Consider the following 20,635-nt stretch of genomic DNA (forward strand, 5'->3'; position numbering starts at 1 on the left):
TGCTTGCGCGACATGAAATGCATCAATAAATTCAATTTTTTATTTTTTTTATAGATTCCATCAAAATAGGAAAAAAATAAAATCTCAGGTATATCCATACAAATATTAATTTTATCCATACAAATTTTTGCAACCTTATGTGTTTTACTTTGTTTTTTGCTTTCTTTTTTCTTACTCGCTTCTACCGTTCTTTTTATTACCTTTTTTCCTAAAGATAAAAGAAAGGGTAAACTGACTTTGTCTTTTAAGTCTAGGAAACTATATCAACAATCTTTCATCAAAACTATTGTAAGCATAAGTTGCAAAAATATAGAACACGAAAAAAAACAACTTTTGAAACGCCAAACAATTATTAGGTGCTCTTGACCGTAAAATCTATAATCCATCTATAACTTACATACATGAACCAAGTAATCACCATGTGTTCAAAGGTAAAAGCCTTTTAGCACACGGTGTATATACCAAGTCAATAGATGCATAACGTATTTGCATATAGAAGTTTAACATGATCAATTAATATGCATTCTCTCCTCATTAAATCACTTAATTATATAAGTTACGTAATTTGGTGTAAACACCGGGTGGATATATAAGTACTTAGAGAGTGCACATATGTATTTTCAAATACCACTATGATTGCTTATTCAATACATTTGAAATCTGCGATAGAAACTGTTATACCCCGTATTTTTATACGTCAAATTATTCATAAGTTAATCGACATAAGTTAAGGACGGGATTATTTTGGGATATGTAATAGGAACTTTTAATTCTCAATTTTAATGAGTGCACGAGTGTTTATAAGTTTCAACTAGTATGAAAATATTAGTGGAGATTAGAGATTTATTTAACTATGATTAAGTTATTAAGTGGCACATATTGATTAATTAAAGTTAACCAAGTAAATTAGTGGGACATGTGTCAATGTTATGGGCTACATATATATGGTCATAAGATGACTCATAATACACCATTTCATTCACAAAATTCATCCATCAAAATAGAGTTAGTGAGAGAAGCTCTCCAACTAGAGAGAGAGAGAAAAGTTCGGTCACTGTTCACGACGCCGGAACTGTTCACGGCGGCTACTGTTCACGCCGGAACTGTTCACGACGGCGGAACTGTTCACGACACACTGTTCACGGCGTCACTATTCACGGCCAAGAGGAGAAAAATCCAACCCCATTTCTAGCCTTCCCAAAAATAATTCCTTGGTGTTAACCCACTATTTGGAGGTCCCTAAGTAGCGTGGAAGCATTATTGGAGCGATCAAACCATCCATTTTTGTAAATCGCAAACCCTAACTTTCTTGTGGAGTAAAGAACAAAGGTAAAAATTTCTATTGTTTTATGGGATATAAATGTTTTATGCATATTGTGGTATGTTAATATGGATGAAATTGGTGAAATATCGTATGTTGGAAGTGGGTTGTGTGCTTGGGGAGTTAGCCGTGTAAATGGGGGTGTGATTGGGTTAATGAATAAAAAAAAATTTGTAGCATGTTTGATTGTTGTAGAGTGGAGAAGAGAATAAAAATCATTAATATATGTATATGTGTGTAGTGTGGCCGTGTATAGCCCCAATGTTTGGCAAAGGATGAATCAATATCGCTTAGTGTTTTAGTTGTCGTCGTTATGAATTCTAGTTTGGAAATGAGAGTTTAATGTCCCAAATTGATATGGTGAATATTGCGGACTGATTTGGAGAATTTTGTGAAATTAATGCAATCTTTATATTTATGAGAATTATATCGTTATAGTGTAGATTGTTGATACAAATCATGACTTGAAAATGAGGAATGTGGTAAAGGGGCTGCTCTCGGTTTTGGGGCTGTTTTCGGCCCAATTTGGAGAAATTGTTGGATCGTTGGAAATATTATGTGAATTGTTTAGAATGTTCTTGAATGTTGTTAGTATGGGTTTGGGTTAGTATTTGAATGTATAGGCGTTGATGTTGGCTTGAAGGTAAGCCATTAATTGAATATTTGGAAAGTTGTCGAATGATGAAAAGGAGAGTATTAATGTAATATTGTCTTTCGGATTGGTTATTGGAGTTGCTAGGTTGGTTATTGTGGTTGTTGTTGTTGATTTTGAGCGAGTTAAATTCTCGGGATGGCCTATTTACAGGGGAAATGCTGCCGAATTTTCCATAGGATTTAGAGTTAGTTTGGAATGAATAATTGCTTAAGTGCCTATGGTTAATATTGGATATTCGTTGGCATATTTGTAGACCTTGAGGAGCCCGAGGCGTAGATTGGGATTAACTTTAGATCGGCTAGCTTGGAGTGCGTACGAGGTATGTAAAGTAACCTCCTTTCTTTTTGGCATGTCTTAGTTTTACATAGGCTAAATTAGAGCCTTAAGGAAATTCCAAATCCGAAATCCGAGCATGTTTTGATTCGTATATGTTCTTTGGCACTCTTATGTATGATTTGATGAAATATGAACCCTTATGTCTTTGAAATAATCATTTTCCGAATTTTGCATAAAAAGGGTTCACTTTAAAGAAGTTCGTAATTTTTGGAATGCCATACCTTTCACAAATATGCTCGGATTACTCAAATATTTTTGTAGAAGTCTATATGACATATGATATGTATGTTTTCTATAGGCGGGCCCGACTCGGGTAAATACCCACCCGTGGGTCCCGCGACTTTCCTTTATGAAATTTGGAAACTTTGGAAAGAATTTGTTAAGACTATTATTTCGATTTTCAAATATGATCATTTTTACTTATGTTTGAATTTATGATAATGATTTTATGCATATGACTACTCACGACTCTACTCGTGCGTTCTGTTATATCTTTCGCCGGTTCCCGGGCCGGTTCTGTTATCGTGCGCACTTTGATATACTCCGAAGTTATGCTGTGTTATGGTTCTCCGAGCTACTCGCTAATGAGGGTCGGGTTCCACATATATTTGGTGTTATGCTGTGTATGGCGTTATGTTGTGATGTGATATGTGACGGGGATACGGAGATTTGAAACTTTCTGGTGTTATGCTGTGTTATGGCGCCATCGACGGGAGGGCGACCATATTCTTCTGTACCCTATGCATGACTTACATGTTTGAAACTAAATATTTTGATATGATTGGATTTGTACTTATGTTCGGCACTTCTGCTTCGTTTATGTCTCAGGTTTGTTTTCTGTATATTCTGCTTTGCATACTCAGTACATATTTCGTACTGACCCCCCTTTCTTCGGGGGGGGGGGGGGGGGGCTGCGTTTCATGCCCGCAGGTACAGACGCACAGTTTGGTGATCTACCCATTTAGGACATCCTCTTCTGCTGTTTGGAGTGCTCTTCTCATTTCAGAGCACACATTTTGGTATACATTTGTTCGCTATGTATATATGTATTTGTTCAGGGGTACGGCGGGGCCCTGTCCCGTCATATGATTCTGTCGGTCTGTTTAGAGGTCTGTGGACATGTTTGTGGGTTAGGGTCTTTCTGTATGGATGTATGTACATGTCGTTTGGGCGATCCCATACGCCGAGGCGGCCGGTCCGCATATGTTGTTTGGGCGATCCTATACGCCGAGGCGGCCGGTCCGCATATGTTTATATATTGCTTGGTTAGCCCTGTGTGGCTTTTGTTGGTATTTTCTGCGTGCAGAGTATATTGGATAGTCCGTAAAACAAAGGAAACTCTGCCGAAATTTTTCTGGAAATTACCTAAATCTGAAATAAAGCCTTGTCGGCGTACATATATATCTGCATACGGTTGCGTTGAGATGTGTTTGAACAGTTTGATATAGTTTGAGACGGCATATAGTAATTATGGCCGTATATGCTATCTGTTTGTGATTTGATTTGGATAAGTGTGTTACGATTTGATATGTTTGTCTGTCTGGGTGTCCAAGTAGGGCACCAGTCGCGGCCCACGGGGCTGGGTCGTGACAGAAACATAATTGGAGCACATGAGTTTGTGATCTGCTAAATTAAAAAGATACCTGTACGATATACTCATACCTTGCACCTATAGGAAAGCATAAGACTATCATTAGTTCAAATGAAACAAACTAAAAGGATTTATACTTTATAAGTATTTAGCTGAAAACAAAAAAGAGATGAAATCCACTTACCCGTATGAAAGCAAAGCCAAAAGATAAGTTTATATATAGAGTTGAGTTCAACATTTGATGGTAAAAAATCCTTTGGAATTCCACAATTAAGGGTGGAGTCTTTCCATTTTCCAGACTAATTGAAGGAAAGAATGTGTTCGTGCTAAAATTTCTGCATGAGCTTTAACGGTTATCTGGGTTTTAAAAGGCAAAGCAAAGGTGAATCTTTATGGGCATGCAAGTAAGTACTCAAAAATTAATGAGCAAGTAACTGCAAAACGTAAATAAGAAATGACAACGTAAATTCTTTCCATATGGCCTGCTTGGAAGGAAAAAAGGATATAATAGAAAAATTAGTTTGCTGCCTTAAGTGATATGCCATTTATTTGTTACAAAACGTTTCATTCATCGAAGTAAATACTTAAGCACATTTCGCGTAATAAAGAAAGTTTAATGAGTGATTAGTATGCTTTTTTTACTTAGCATATAAATGTGAAAAAATAGGAAAAATGCCAAAAAAATGAGAAAAAAGATAAATAGGAATAGTGGTCATAGAGATGTGCCAATCACCTTGTCTATGCCTAACTTTATATTATATATATGCATTAGCAAACTGTCCTATGGTCTCTGTCCGAATGTGGAAGTGTATACGCCCACCTTACTTAAATACTGAGCATTTGAGGTGAGGGTATATGGTTCTTAGTGCATCTGGACTAAAGAATTGTGAATAAGGACTAACTAATCAGTGACCTATGGATCTTGTAACGAACGGTCCCGTGCTTTGATACGAAATCCATCTGATGCAAAGCAAAATATAAGCATGAGAATTGGCAAGATACAAATTAAAAATTTTACGAGATCACAGGAGGAAGGCATTACAATTTGAATTTCTTAAGTTGCAGTTTTTTTTATAAACATAAAAACTCCACACGTTGTGAAAATCATCCAAATTTTTCCAATTCTTATACAATCTTACCAAATGAGTAAATCATAGTTCATAATAAAATTAATGCGCTACTAGAAGACCTTTCTAAAAAATACAACATCAATTGATCAAACTTTAGTTCAATAAAAAGGAAAATTTAACATGAATAGTAATGTAACTACTCTTTAATATAATCCTCTCACATGGTAAACATGATTGGTAAATATATTTTACCAACTTGCAGATTAATATTTAATACAAATGGTTGGTAATTATACTTACCACTTTTTTTACAAAATATAAATGTATGGGTCAAATTTTACATTTATATTTTTTGAAATCATGATTTCAAATCCTAAATTATGCCTTTTTGGATGATTTGAGATTTCAGAGATGAAATCGCATGTCCAAACGCCGAATCGCATGTCCAAATGCCTACTAATTATCATATATATATATATAGAAGCTGCCAACTTCAAAGTTGGATTACGTCTTTGCCCCTACTGTAAATTAATTATTAATTAAAATGTAATAAAATATAAAATATCTAATTTAATAAATATTAAATAGTAATATTATAATTACATTGATGATAATTATTAAATTCTTTACAATAAAATCCAACCACGTTCAGTCCTTAGTTAATACTATTATTTACAGATTCTTCAAATCCCATAATTCAATACTCGTGTTCCTCATGTTTCTCTCCTCCCTCTTTATGCTCATCAATTTGTTCTCCTGAAATTGCTCCCCACCTTCTACCATTTTTTCTACTACTTGTTTCTATCAAAGTATGAAGAATACTAAGAGATGAAATTCAATGCATGCACACCACATCCCTTTTACTTAATAGGTCATTTAAATTTGCCAAACCTTTAGACTTCTCCAACTGAACTACTCTAAAATAGTGTAAATACCATGTCTTCACTTCAAAAGGATAGTGGAAGTAGAGAATCTGAATTCCATGTGGTAGCCAAACCCAAAGGAAAAAATAGCAGCTATTCGTCCAATTATTTACAAGATGATAATGTTAGTTTCATCATTTAGACAAGATATGTGGTAATAATATCAGTTAAACTCTCATCCTTTATTTAGGGAAGAAATGATTCTCATTTTGCCTACGCAAGTGTGTTTAGGTACCATTTTTTTTTAAAATTAAATTGTCACTAAGCGGACTTCATGGATGTTTTATTTATTTAAAAAAAAAAAAGGAAGTACAAGTTCCAAAGCTGTTTAGGCACCATCATCTCCATAGTTTTTTTTTAGATTTTTGCAAAACAATGACTATATATGTCCATTGTTGCTATTTATTGTAATTAGCACATTAATTAATATATTGTAATTTTCTAATGAAGAACATCCTAAGCTGCATGTACAATGAGGATAAAGGTGAACCTCATTTGAAATTTATATATATGATGCAGATTTTAATATGTCAAGAATATGTGCAAGGCGTGGTGTACACCTATTAAGATCGTGACTACATTCATTCGCTTATTTTTGTACTTATGTTTTGATTCTAAATTCTCATTTTGATAAGTTCCTAAATTCTCATTTTGATAAGTTCTAGAGCTTATAGAAATGAACACATACAATTTATATTGTATCTGGATTGACAATTAGACACATAAATTTAATAGTGCTTTTCATGTTCAGCCGCTATTACAAGAATCTGATAAATACTTATAAGAAGAATTTATCATTTCGGTTTCCTCAAATATTATTGCACAAAGATGTGAAAATATTGCTTAATAGATAATGATCATATAGTATGAAAGTTATACATGATTATCTTTGTACATCAATTACATGTGTTTGCAAATGTATTTTCATATAGAATTCATATGCATAAAAGATAATACTCCTTTGTAAATTAAGTATTTTAGAATAGTAATTCTATAATTTATAGGAGACATTAAGTTAGTTAAAACCTTTTGAAGTATTGGTCGATGACTCGAATCGGAGTTTGTTGAATTCAATTACTCTATTGCAAAGTAATTAAAGAGAGTTGGCACCGTCTGAGTATATGATGACTTATGTGCTATCAAGATAATTTCTAAAAATGCAATATTAACACCAATGTCATTATTAATATTTGCAACAAAAATTTTGATCATGATAAAAGTAACTTAAGTAGCAGAAGACACACCAATATATAAGGATTTATATACTAAATAAGTTGCCTTATCATTACTTCTACATCATTCAAAATTTTATAGATATTTTTAAAATATTCTAACCTTAATAAACTAATAAAAAAATGTAAATACTTCAAATGTTTGTTTATAACTACTCTATATACATTTAGAATGTACCCAATTAAATTTTAATCATAAAACTTTCCTAATAACTCAAACGCATAATATAAACGTGCGAAGCACGTGTCCAGCCTAAACAGCTTATGCCAGCCTATTGACCGTGTTCTAACTCTATCCTCTGAGATATCAAGTTAAGTTAATTTAGGCAATTAGACACAATTATATGTGAACGTAGCTAAGAGTAGAGAAGGCATACTTATTTCATCAGACAAAACTAAAACATAACAGATACACCATCCGGGGGGAACCAACTCCACAGGGATAATATCATGATGATTTAAGCATCTAAAGCTAAACTGCAAGGGATACAACAGCTTGTGTCTCAAAACTAAGAGTCACCAGGGGAGCAACAGTATTCAAATTATTTGATGGAACAGCAGTCTCCAGCTAGAAAGTAACCCAAAACTAAATTTCAGAGACAGCCAAGCATACAGAATTTCTAATTGAAAACATTACATAAATGAACCGCAATGATAATCTATCTTTCAAATGATTTGACATGAACTAAGCTGTGTTGTCCTTAAAAAAGCGTGCTGTATTAAATCTGTAAGAATAACATATAGCCAATCAGCTTGGGTTACACTTGTTAGTGAAAACATTACATATTAAATTTGAAAAGTTGTGAGAACTTATTGTTGAGTTGAGAAAGGCTTGTTAATGCTTGACATCAGTGGCAAGATCCTTGATAGATCCGGCAGCTGCAACAAGTGATACGATGAGGCAAGTCCAGCTCAGTATTTTCAGCCATACCCACGTGAAAGAATACTTTAGTAACTTTCTCTGGGCAATATGCATCTCTATTGGGAAGTAGATGGTTAATGGATAGAAGGATGCTGCCCCGATCAAACCCAAGAAGTCATTGAAGAAGGGGAATATCATGGAAATCACGGCTGTCACTACAACATATGCTGTTCTCCACACCAATCAGTGGCGGAACCAGGATTCTAACAAAGGGGGTTCAAAAACATAAAGAAGCAGACGAACGAAGAAGCCAAGGGGTTCAATGTCTATTATATATACATAAAAAATAAGTTCACCTTATATATACAGTGTAATTTTTCGCCGAAGTGGGTTTGGATGAAACCCCTTGGCCCTTACTGGCTCCGCCCCTGACACCAACCTGAACAAGTTGAGGTTGTAATTAGCGCCACAGCAGGTAACTTGCACAGCGTTCAGAGTTGATGAATTTGCTGTCTGGCCATCGCTGGCTGCATCAAGCCTCCACAAACCTATATGAAGGTTGGCAGAACACCTGGTAAGCTCCGATAAGGTGGATGGCAATGCAGACGTTGTCCAAGTCAATTAGCCAAAAGGGTTCATAGAAACCAAAACCAGTGAGGAAATTTCCTGGAGCTTTGTTTCCAAAGGTTGCATAGCCAATGGTACCATATAGTATACAGATCAAGGTTGTGGTGGAAACTCCCGGTAGTGATGCTCTCTTCATTACCTTGCTTTCTGGAGTTGATGATCTCAATGTGTCCTGTAATTCAATGAGAACGGTGGAATAAGCATACATGCAATATCTCCAATCGCTAAAGCTTCTCCATACTTTCTCTGATCCAGATACAATATCCACCCCAACTACCACCCCTGTTAGGTTTGTCGTCACACGGTTCCCCACACCTACAGCTTTGGCTATGGAGAGTCCAAGACCAATTGAAGCATAAGCAAAAGATATAGCAGCAGCAAGAATTGACAGCCATGAGAGCTTGTGGAAGTTTGGTATTTGGCTAAGAATTATTTGAATCACTACAAATATGATCATATATGGGTAGCTCTCAATTGAGCAGCTAGCTTCGTGGCCATTTTTGTGAAAACAATTCAACTTCTTTACAGCCACCATACTAATAGATGTTGTTATTGTGTATCCAATGGTAACTCTGACGAGGTTAGCATATTGCACAATTCCACAGAGTGTCACCTTCACACCTCCTAAGTGAGACGGACAACGTCCATGTAAGTGTAGTTTCTCTTGCTGGAAATAGGGCCTGGAGAACGGTAACAGTAGGCAAGAAATGTAGAAGTGAAGTAATTAAGTGATGAAAGAAAAAGCAAAGAGAACAACAGGACCAGCCACCCATCCTAATTTTGCTATTGCCCATGCTAGAGAAAGCACTCCAGAACCAATCACAACAGTAATAATATGTGCACTTGCAGTCAACAAAGTTTCTGTTCTTTTCTCGCGTCCGTCATCATCAAAGTTTTCTTGAACGTCTCCACTTTCTAGCTCTGTTGGCACGTATGTGGTTTTCTTCTGAAACTCTCAGGTGCCATATTCAAAGTGTTTTTCCAAGTTAATTTGTGTCTTGTAACAAGAGTCTTATTTATGTGTCTAGGTTTGATGTAGTACTCATACTCTCCTCTCCATTTCTCTTTTCTTCATTTTCCCCAAGTTCTAGCTTAGATTAGGGACACATCACATGAGTTAAAATTAATGACTAAGATTTAATTTATTAAAGTAAGGCTTCAACCATGATTTATGGACAAGTTATTAATTATCTAAATCATGGTTGGGGCCTTACTTTAGTAAATTAAATCTTAGCTATTAATTTTAATCTATGCCATGTGTCCCTATTCCAAGCTAGAACTTGGGGAAAATAGAGAGAAGAGAAATGGAGAGGAGCTCAATCCGCTATGGAACCCTTTATATAACATCATCTATAAACTTTTTTCCTATTTGGTTAAGGATTAGAATTAGTAATTGGGATAGAAGTTAAATTCCAAAAATAAACATATTTTCTCCTATGGAAAATAGCAAATCCCAATCCAATTGGGTATGTGCTTGATGACGGCCGTGAGTAGCACAAGTCCTTTTATGGACGTGCTTTGTTAACCATTCCATTACGACTAAGCTGCTACTTGAAGTCTTACTACAATATTCAGCGTCAAAAATATAAATAAATAAATTAATAAGAGTAATGTTATTCTAGAACTCTTGGCTTAATATTGGAAATTACTTAGATGCACTTAGAGTCCGTTTGGATGGCACCTCCGGACCCCGTTGCTTAAGTTGCTTATTAATTGTTTTCAGTTTTTTTGAGTGTTTGACTGACCAGCTTAAAGTCATTTTGTGCATAAAATAAGTCCAAAAAAATAATTGAGCCCATTTGGCTTAGCTTATCTAAAGCAGCTTATAAGCCGAAAATAGCTTATAAGCCAAAAAAAAAAAAAGTTAGCCTACCCCAACTTATTTCTTTTTGGCTTATATTAAGCCCATCCAAACAGGCTCTTACTTGATTCCCTAAAAACGTCACTTACTGGAATAACATTCCTTCACGTAAACTATTTTTATGATTGGGGTCCATGTTTTGGAGGTCACATAAACTATTCCTTCATGACCCCGTCGGGAACTGAATTTTTTATTCAGACAATATTCGAAATATTAGTATTACCCACCTTGACGAACTCTACTCCACTCAACTTATATCTTGTCTGTCACGACCCGACTAGGGGCCATGATGGGTACCGGGGGCTAACCACCGAGCACCGCTCATTCTATTACTCATCATACTCATTAAGCGTACATTCTTTAATCTCACACTTCCATTCATAGGAAAAAACATTTTCATTGGGAACATATTTACCTTTATATACGTAAGCCCTTTGGCTATCCACATAATACATATATACACGTGGAAAATTGTGAGACCATACTACCCACACATACGTATCTACGAGCCTCTACTAGAGTACTAGACATATGGACGGGACAGGACCCCGTCGTGCCCAAAACATATATGTACACAAAACAGTAAATCAATGGCACCTCCGGAATAATGGAGTGCTCTCAAAAGTCTGCTTATCGGCTTCTATAAATCTAGGTCGCCTCCCTGTCTACCTGTGGGCATGAACACAGCGTCCAAAGAAAACGAACGTCAGTACGAATATTGTACTGAGTATGTAAGGCATGAATGAAATGAACATAATAGAGAAATCATAATACATAAGATGAAGATATAACCTGCGTAACTCTTAAGGGTGGATACCTTTCATGCCTATATCATATGTAATCATAGTACATGTATCATCATAGCCCATACCTCATCGTATCATATATATGCATATCATAGTAATGTATCTGCTCATACACATTAAACATTATCCGTATTCGGCCACGTAGTGGCTCGACAATATCACATACGCGTCTTCCGGGCTTTTCATACATTTAAATACATAGTAGTATCGTACCCGATTATATAGGTTCGGTGTCTTACGTACCCAGCTATAATAATGTCTGGTGTTATACGTGCCTGGCCCTACCAAGGCTTAGTGATATCCGTACCCGGCCCTACCAAGGTTCAGTGGTATCCGTACCCAACTGCAGTGGTGCGCGCGCATCATCGTATATATATATATATATATATTCTACCCGGCCATATAAGCTCGAAGTTTCATAATAGTCATACATAGGCACATATACATAAAAACCCATAAACATCTTTAGCGTCATCACTATTATCATCGTCATCATTATCATTATCATTATTAACGTCGTCGTCATTATCGTTATCACTATTAGCATCGTCGTCGTTATTGTGTATGCATATATGTATAAACTGCCCGACCATATAGGTATGGTGTGATAATCATTAATCCGCGTTTGGGATAAACATCTCATGCCGCCCACTAGTGGTGTCTGCCCATGCCATCTGGATATGGTGTGTACGCTGCCCGCCTTAGCGGTGTCTGGCCGACCATATAGGCGCGGTGTAATATCATCATCATGTACTCATCATAATGCATGCATGAAATCGTATGCAGCCCGCCTTCGCGGTGACATGCCCGGCCATATAGGCACGGTGGAATCGCATCGTCATGTACTTATCAGGAACTTAACATTTTCATGCATTGCATAGGCATACCATAAGCTTAACGTCATTATACACTTATCATAAAATATACATTAGAACTCAAAGACAACTATACTTTATCGGGGTGATATAAGGTCGTGAACCCCCGATTCCATTATGGAGCATTCATGAGAATTCTGCCTCACCTTAAAGGAATTAGCATATAAGGTGAGTGCATACAATAAACAACATCAATGGATCGTAGTTAACATCATTAGCTTTGTGGAAACATCATGTCATGAACTCTAGAATCCTTAGATTTAAGATCATCATCTTCATTATCGTGCTCATAATGTATCTCTTATCTTTATCTCATATGGCTATTCACGAACATAGACTCTTAGTTTCCAGAATATAAGAAAGTCATGGAGAGGTAGGGAAAATAATATCATAGGAATCATATAAGGATCATTAGCTTCGTAGGAATGTCATATCCTGAGCCTTAAGACTTCTAGACTTAGATTCATCATCAGTATTGTCATACTCGTAACATATCTCTTTTCTTTATCTTGTATGAAGCTCTTTATAATCATAGACTCATAATTTCTGATACGTAGGAAAATCACGAAAAGATAGGGAATATCATGTCATAAGAATCATGCCTTAGAAAGAAGGGATTAGCCTTACATACCTCTTTCGTTTAACAATTCCATCGCTTGATTGTTCTCCTTCAATGCTCACGTTTCTACCTTCAAAAGAATTCGCATTAACATTAGCTAATCGATTATATGAATGTGCTTACTAAAGCTAGAGAAAATTGGGCGGCATTTCCTTTGTTTCTATTACTTTCTCCATATCATATATCAACTCCCAAACGTCAATAATAACATTCGTAATATCGCCATCAATAACTTTCATCAAATTCATCATTATCAAATCCCCACAATTTCCTCTCAAGGTCATCCATAATCATGACCATAATACAACATTACATTCATTCTCACCTAATATTTCTCTCATGCTCTCAACATCATTCATAACGTAATTACAATCACAATATATCAAGAATCATGATTCAGATTAATCTACTACTCACAATTGCCACTAATCTCATATTTCGTAACCCATTTTCCATCTTCTTCCATAATCCAAGTCTTTCAACCCCTCAATACTTTAAACAACATGGAATGATCATAAAACTTACCTTTGATAGTATGAGAATGAGCTTTAGGTGGAAACACTTCACTTGAGCAAAACCCTAGTTCCACTTCCAAAGAGATTTCTTGTCTTGGATGAACCCTAGTGAGTTTTTTGCACTTGATTCTCTTGGATTTATGATATGAACCTTTGATTTGTCTTGAATTTGTGTTGATGAAATATTTAGAATCCTCTAGAACTCTTGAGAGAGATGAAGAAGTGGAAAGAATGAGAAAATAAAAGTGGGAACATGTATTTATACTTGCAACTAAATCAGTCTGTCGGGCATTATACAGACCACTTATACGGTCCTTATAACCATGTACGGTCTGTATAAGTGTCCGTGGTTCATTGCCATGGAAAACATCCCTTCTATTGGGTTATACGGACCCTTATACGGTCCGTATAAGGTGGCCGTGTACCTCACAGCTTTTCCGAAGTTGTCCTCGTTGCTTCGCTTGATTTCCAATCCTTATACAACCTTCTTAACACTTATTTAATACTTCATTAACAATCTAAGGGACATTATAACTCTTCTCCAAAACTTCATTAAGCCATCATTAATTCGATACTCGTAAATCTTTCCAAAACACAACATATGGTTTGCCTTCCTTAACATCTTCCGTATCCTACCTCACATGTCTTTGAAATCTCATTTAGAATCATCAAATATTATTTCTTACTTATCAAAACATCGTATACGTCGTGCCCTTCGTCAGTCTATTCACTGTGCATGAACGGAAAATTTTCCGAGATGTAACATTGTCCTACACAAACTCTTACAACATTTCCACAATATCTCACCTTAGAAGATCAACCTACCATTATCAATTGCCGCTGACAAACTCGGAGTTTACGACACCATTATGTCGTTCAAGCCTCTGAAAGCTCCTGGGCTGGATGGCTTACACCCAATTTTGTTTCAAATTAACACTAGAATGGTATGCAGTCTGCAGTTACGCAAGTTTGTCATAACGCTTTTACTAATTCTAAAATTCCCGAAGACATCAATACCACCTATATCACCTTAATTCCTAAGGTTAAAAACCCTGTAAATATTACCCAATACATGTCTATAAGCCTTTGTACCACCATATCTAAGATCATTACCAACATTATATTTAATTGTATTCGCCCTCTGCAACATAAACATATCGGTCCCACTCAATCTAGCTTCCTTCCAGGACGTAGGGCTACTGATAACACTATCATAGAACAAGAAGCTTTACACTCACTATGAAAATCTAAACGAAAGCAGGGAGCAATGATTCTCAAATAGATTTAGAAAAAGCTTTTAACTGCCATGAATGGTCCGTTATCCACTAATCACTTCAACGGCTTAATTTTTCTAGAACACTCATCCAATTAATCATGTCATTTGTATTTTTACTTCTTCTTCCTCGCTACTAAAAATTTTCAACCTTACCGAGGCATACGCCAAGGTGAGGTGACCCATTATCATCCTATTTATTAATTAATTACTACTAGTATTTGGATACTTGCATTGCACGTGTATCTCATGTATAATGAGAAAAAGAATATTTGAGAGAAAAAGTGCAAATTGAATTTGGTGAACAACCCTTCTATTCGAGTGGTTTGATTGTTAACTATAAATGATCAGATTAAGCAGTTTGATAGGGTTGAAACACATTATTATTTTTGTGGTTTGATTATTTGTCTTAAGTGGGTTAAATAACCTTTATTTTTCATTCATACAGAAAATCCCGTTTTGTGCAAATAAGGGTTAAACCACAAATAACAAAGAGGAAATACTATAAGTTTAAATTCATTTTTATTTTCTTTCAGACATCCTTAAACTACAATGGAGGGAATGTTTACTGTTTCGCCCTATGAATATCTAAAGTTCTCAGACATGGAAGAATATTCTAACCAAGAATCTACCAGACCAAATATTAAAGCTACACTGAACGTTATTTGTGAGCATTGTCATGTTTGTTAGGAATATATCACTCGTATGTACCCTTTTATACAAAGAGCTTACAAATACCACACACATTCATTTTCATTTTATTCTCGCCTCATAACTCAGTGTCCCTTATTTAGAAATTCATCGAATTCTTTGCAAATACTTCATGGGAAATTAATAAAACTTGGTTTTAACAAGAATACCTTTCTTGGTAATTGTTGTCTTGATTTGTATAGCAAAGTTGGAGCAAAAAATGATGCTTTAAAAGTATTTAATGAAATACCCAACAAGAATGTTGTGTCATGGAATATGTGCCTGAAAGTGCTTGTGAAGTTTTGTGATTTGCATAGTGCACGAAACCTGTTTGATGAAATGCCTGAGAGAGATGTTGTGAGTTGGAATTCGATGATTTCGGGGTATGGTTTGTATGGGTTGTTTGAGAATGCTTTGGGTGTTTTCTTGGAAATGCAAAAGTATGGTATTAGGCCTAGTGGATATAGTTTTTCGATATTGATTTCGTATGTTGAGTTTGCTTTCCATGGTAAGGAAATACATGGAAATATGTTAAGGAATGGTGTGGATTTGTCTAATGTGGTAGTTGGGAATACACTGATTGATATGTATGGAAAGGTTGGGTTAGTGGATTATGCTACTGGTGTATTTTTAGCCATGGAGACGGTCGATGTTATTTCATGGAACTCGTTGATTTCGAGCTGTTGTAAATCAGGGTATGAAGATACAGCTCTGTCTTATTTCTGTTTGATGAGGGCTTGTAGATATTTGCCGGATGAGTTTACAATGTCATCTGCGCTTATTGGCTGTTCTAACTTGCGCAGTTTGGAGAAGGGTAAGCAAATTTTATGTCTTTGCATAAAGATGGGGTTTTTGTGCAACACGATTGTTTCAAGTGCAGCAATTGATTTGTTTTCTAACTGCAACAGAATTGAAGATTCAGTTCGGATATTCGAAGATTCAAATATTTGGGACACAGCTTTGTGCAATTCGATGATTTCGAGCTATGCTCTGAACAGTTTAGAAGAAAATGCCTTGCGTTTATTTGTCCTAACTTTGAGGGAGAATATTAGACCTACGGAGTTTACACTTAGTTGCATTCTTAGCTGTGCTACAGCCTTCCCTGTGGATATGGGGATTCAAGCTCATTCTTTGGTCATCAAGTTAGGCTTTGTATTAGATCCAATTGTTTCCACTTCACTTGTAGATATGTATTCTAAACATGGATTGATTGATTCAGCCTCAAATATTATCAGTGACCTACTGACAAGAGATTTAATATCGTGGAACACCATGATCTTTGGGCTGGCTATCAATGGTGAACCTACTAAATCACTCAGCCTTTATTATGAACTACTTGAAGTCGGCGGTCAACCCGATCGAATAACGTTGACCGCTGTTCTGTTAGCTTGCAGTTATGGTGGTTTTGTTGATGAAGGTATAGCTATATTTTCATCAATGGAAGAGGAATATGGAGTTAGACCTGGCATTGAGCACTACACTTGTGTTGTGGACATGATGACCAGAGCTGGTAAACTTAAAGAAGCCGGAGATGTATTACAAAATATGCCTCATGAGCCCAACAGTGAAATATGGGAATCGATACTTCTTGCTTGTGATATTTATGGGGACTTGAAAGAAACTGAAAAGGTTGCAGGGAAGATAATGGAGTTAGCACCAGAATCATCTCTGCCTTATTTGGTGCTAGCGCAAGTATACGAGTCCAGGGGAAGATGGGAGAGCCTTGTTCGGGTCAGGAAGGAGATGAAAGAGAGAATTGAAAAGAGAATAACTAGTTACAGCTGGATTAGTGTACGCAACTGTGTAATCACGTTCCAAGCAAACCAAATTCTTAGTTGTGGCAGTAAGGACATAGGTATCTATTCAACATTGAGGCTACTGATGAAGGACACACGGGATAAAGATTTATGCCTGGCAGTTGCAACTGGGAGTAATAGCTGCTAAACGGATGAGTATGGTAGCTCTGATGAAAAAGCTAAATTTGATATTGATTCTTAAACAGTGGGCAAAGCTTCACTGTTGATGTGTGGGTTCGCTTTAAGTGCATTCAAGGTCTGAATCTGATTCATCTTTGTCTTTAAGCAAATCTAGAGATAATAAGTGAGTATAAAAGAAGGTTTTGCATGACTTTGAAACTAGGGAAGCACTTTTGCTTTGACATCTTGATGAATCAAGTTAAACTGACGTGGATAAAGATGGAGAGATATATCATGTGGCAATTTGCAATGATGTGGTATAAGATTGTATCTTTCATTGCACCAAAACGGATACAAGCTTTTCCAAACTTCAAATTTCCACATGTATACAATGGGGACCCATTAAGGGTAAAAGGATACTCTCTTTGTTTCAGAATGCAGAATTGGAGCAATTCCATAGAGCTCAGAATGTTGCATCCGACAAAAACCTATATTTCGAAACTTAAGCTACCCAGCTGTTTTATTTTGGCCCATTAGAGAGGTATTCACTTCATCAATATGAGATCATTCTTTCAGCTAGAGCAGTTTTATGTGTCTTAATCAAGCCACGAACATCTTTATAGAACAGTGATTGTCAAGTAGCGGATATTACTGATTAACCTCTCCATGTCTTGGATGCCTCATGATAGAGTTTGAAGGGTGAGAGATGCTGGGAACTGGAAGATTAAAAGGTAATCTAGAATCTTATCTCTCTCTAACCTATGAAGCTAGCATGTTTAGAAATAACTGAGTGTCCACTATTTTGGGCGTAAACAAGAGTTTTTAGAAGATCTTGAATCTATTTTTGATGTATTAGAAACCTTGTGAGAAGACAAAGGATTAGGAGTTTGTTCCCTTTCTTTCACTTTAATAATGGGGGACTAGACACCTCTTTTGTAGTTTATTATTAATATACAAATATGTTTCCTTCTCAAAATATAATAGTTGAGTGTTTATTTTCTATGTTAGTTTGCCGCCTTTCTCATTCTTTACCTTTATGATAATCATTCTTTGATAGATCAGAATTCAGAAATTTCCATTAAAACCACACGGAGATGATTTAAAGAATAATGTACAACGAGAATGAGTGGCTCAATCACACTTGGCTAACGAGTTATCCCAATGATCTGTGCAAGTAGGGATCTTCACTTTACACCAAAAGACTAAATGAAGACTTTTATCTCTCTCATTATGATGGAACAGTTTTCTCTTTCCTTCTACACTATACTAAAAAAAATTGGAGCTGCATATTCTCCATATAGCCTTCCATACGCCTTCCAACTCGTAATTGCCTCCTCCACTATCCTTGGTGAAGCCCGTCCAACATTGAACGATGAACACGTGACATTTCATAGCTGTTTAGTGAATTTGCAATGCAACAAAACGTGGTCAGTGCTCCTCCCCACTTTCTTTCCACAAATGACACTAACTCACTACAAGTCTCCTTCTATACATAAGATTATCACGTTGCCAATATTGCTCCTTTACAGCACATGTGAAACGAAAATACGTTCCATGGTGCTTTAGCACCCCAAACATTCTTCCACGCCACACTTTTACCCTCCTCCTCTGTTATCTCACTATAGTATGATTACACTGACTAGATTTTAGTATCTACTCCTCCTTTCATCTTTTTCTTCTCACTCCCAATTGGAACCCTTCAGAAAACACCATCCGGTGTGATTCCCTGATTTTCACATACAGGAAGAAGATAACTAAAACCATCCTGTGTGATTCCCTGAATTTCCCTTAAAAAATGGACACGGGTGCGTGTCGGATCCTCTGAAAGTAGTGCATATTTTAAGGATCCGACACGGGTGCGGCATCATTTTTGGAGAGTCCGAGCAACATAGATTGACATCATTATGCATATGTATATTGACAATGTTAGAAAAATAGACTTAGAATGTGCCCTAAATCAAGATTTACTTTTTATCAGTAATTTTGATTTTGAAAATAATTGAAGTAGAGCACGATGAGCCTGTTTATGGTGTTTTTTCTTTTGTGATTAATTCTTCTTCTCTTCTTTGTACTTAGAAGCCTATAGAAGTGTTCATTCTTGATGACGGGTGATAACTGTGCAAGAAAGTTGAATTTGATACTTCATTTTCTCAGGTACAGAAATTTCCAGTTCTCCATTTAACCGCCAAAAGGATCTGGATGAAAACTGCTTTCTATTATCGGTAGCTTCTTCTTCTTAAGTTTGTTATCCTCCTATCTCCGATCAAATTTTTTATGACCTGAAAGATCTATTTCGAAGGACATGGAAAAAGCGGACAAAAGAGGTCAAATATAGTTGTTGTACTTGCTGTCCACCTCTTGGAATAAGTTATCTTATTAAATACTGTTTAATTTGAACTTACTTTTGGCTAGAAATTATGCCTCTTTTGTAGATGTAATGTGAAATGTATAGAACTCTAAGTTGGAAAGGCAAAAAAGAACATTGATAATATCGAAGAGGTCTAGAGGAGGACAGTTGAGACCTTCAGAGAACCTGTGCAAAATTCATGTCGAACCCCTAAAGTTTAATGTCTCTTTGTACTTTTCTTTTCTTTTGTCCATGCCTATATTGGAGTACGATATTTTTCATTTGAAAAAAACACGATTATTGCATAACGTACAATAACCTTCTACGTACATTCAACTGGATATGAATACTCGTCATCTTTGGAAAACTTAAAGCTAGGTGGTTGGGCCCTAGATCATTCTGAAGCTTCTTCTGGAAATGCTGTTATGAAACCATAGGGATATGGCCGGTTGTGAATTCACTATGTTAAGAATATGTGCCATGAGCCGTATTTATAAATGTTTGTTTTCCTGCCATAGATTCTGATATATAGCTGCAGAACAAAATATTTGGATGAACTGGAATTCTTGAGAGCTGGTTTTCTTGTATGTTCTTTGGTTATCAGAAAAGATTGAGTCTTTGTCAAATTTTGCTATGTTTGTTGAATTCTTTGAACTGCTAACATATTCTAGGATTGGAAAAGTAACATAATTACTTTTTGGTTGAGTTATAAAGCTAGGGGTTGTTGGTTTAAAGAAAAAAGAACTTAGAATTATGCATATTTTAGTTGAAAATTTTCAATTAGTAATAGATACCTCCCTTGCGATTTTAGATATTACGCAAACCTTCTTTCGACACAAAACTATGTGGGCAAGTAGGGCATGGTCTTCTTTTTCTATGTAGTCCCACACTAGTTCTAAATAGTCCCACACTAGTAAATCGGAATGCTTGAGAAAAGTACAGGAAAAATGGTTTTTTTTTTTTTTTTTGGAAACAAGTCCAAATAAGAAATTCGAGAACATCTATACTGATTATCAGAAAAAACATGCGTCAATATCCACAAGCCGGTTTGGGTTCCCCTCCGCCTCTCTGGGGAAAAAAAAATATCATACAAGAACAGCAGTAATAATTAGGGGT

The 20,635-nt window shown here is 36.0% G+C and overlaps 1 protein-coding gene and 1 pseudogene across 1 annotated transcript; one reads left to right on the top strand and one right to left on the bottom strand.

Moving 5' to 3' along the window:
* Positions 1 to 7,600: 7,600 nt before the first annotated feature.
* Positions 7,601 to 9,692, bottom strand: LOC132628898 (amino acid permease 6-like; annotated as a pseudogene).
* Positions 9,693 to 14,994: 5,302 nt separating this feature from the next.
* Positions 14,995 to 20,400, top strand: LOC132627203 (pentatricopeptide repeat-containing protein At1g43980, mitochondrial). The gene is made up of 2 exons (XM_060342399.1): positions 14,995 to 17,903; positions 19,327 to 20,400. Exon 1 carries the CDS (start codon positions 15,272 to 15,274, stop codon positions 17,198 to 17,200), a length of 1,929 nt encoding a protein of 642 aa, XP_060198382.1. The 5' UTR covers positions 14,995 to 15,271; the 3' UTR covers positions 17,201 to 17,903; positions 19,327 to 20,400.
* Positions 20,401 to 20,635: the final 235 nt, after the last annotated feature.

The sequence above is a fragment of the Lycium barbarum genome, chromosome 2 (genome assembly GCF_019175385.1).
Source record: "Lycium barbarum isolate Lr01 chromosome 2, ASM1917538v2, whole genome shotgun sequence".
Taxonomy (NCBI): Eukaryota; Viridiplantae; Streptophyta; class Magnoliopsida; order Solanales; family Solanaceae; genus Lycium; species Lycium barbarum.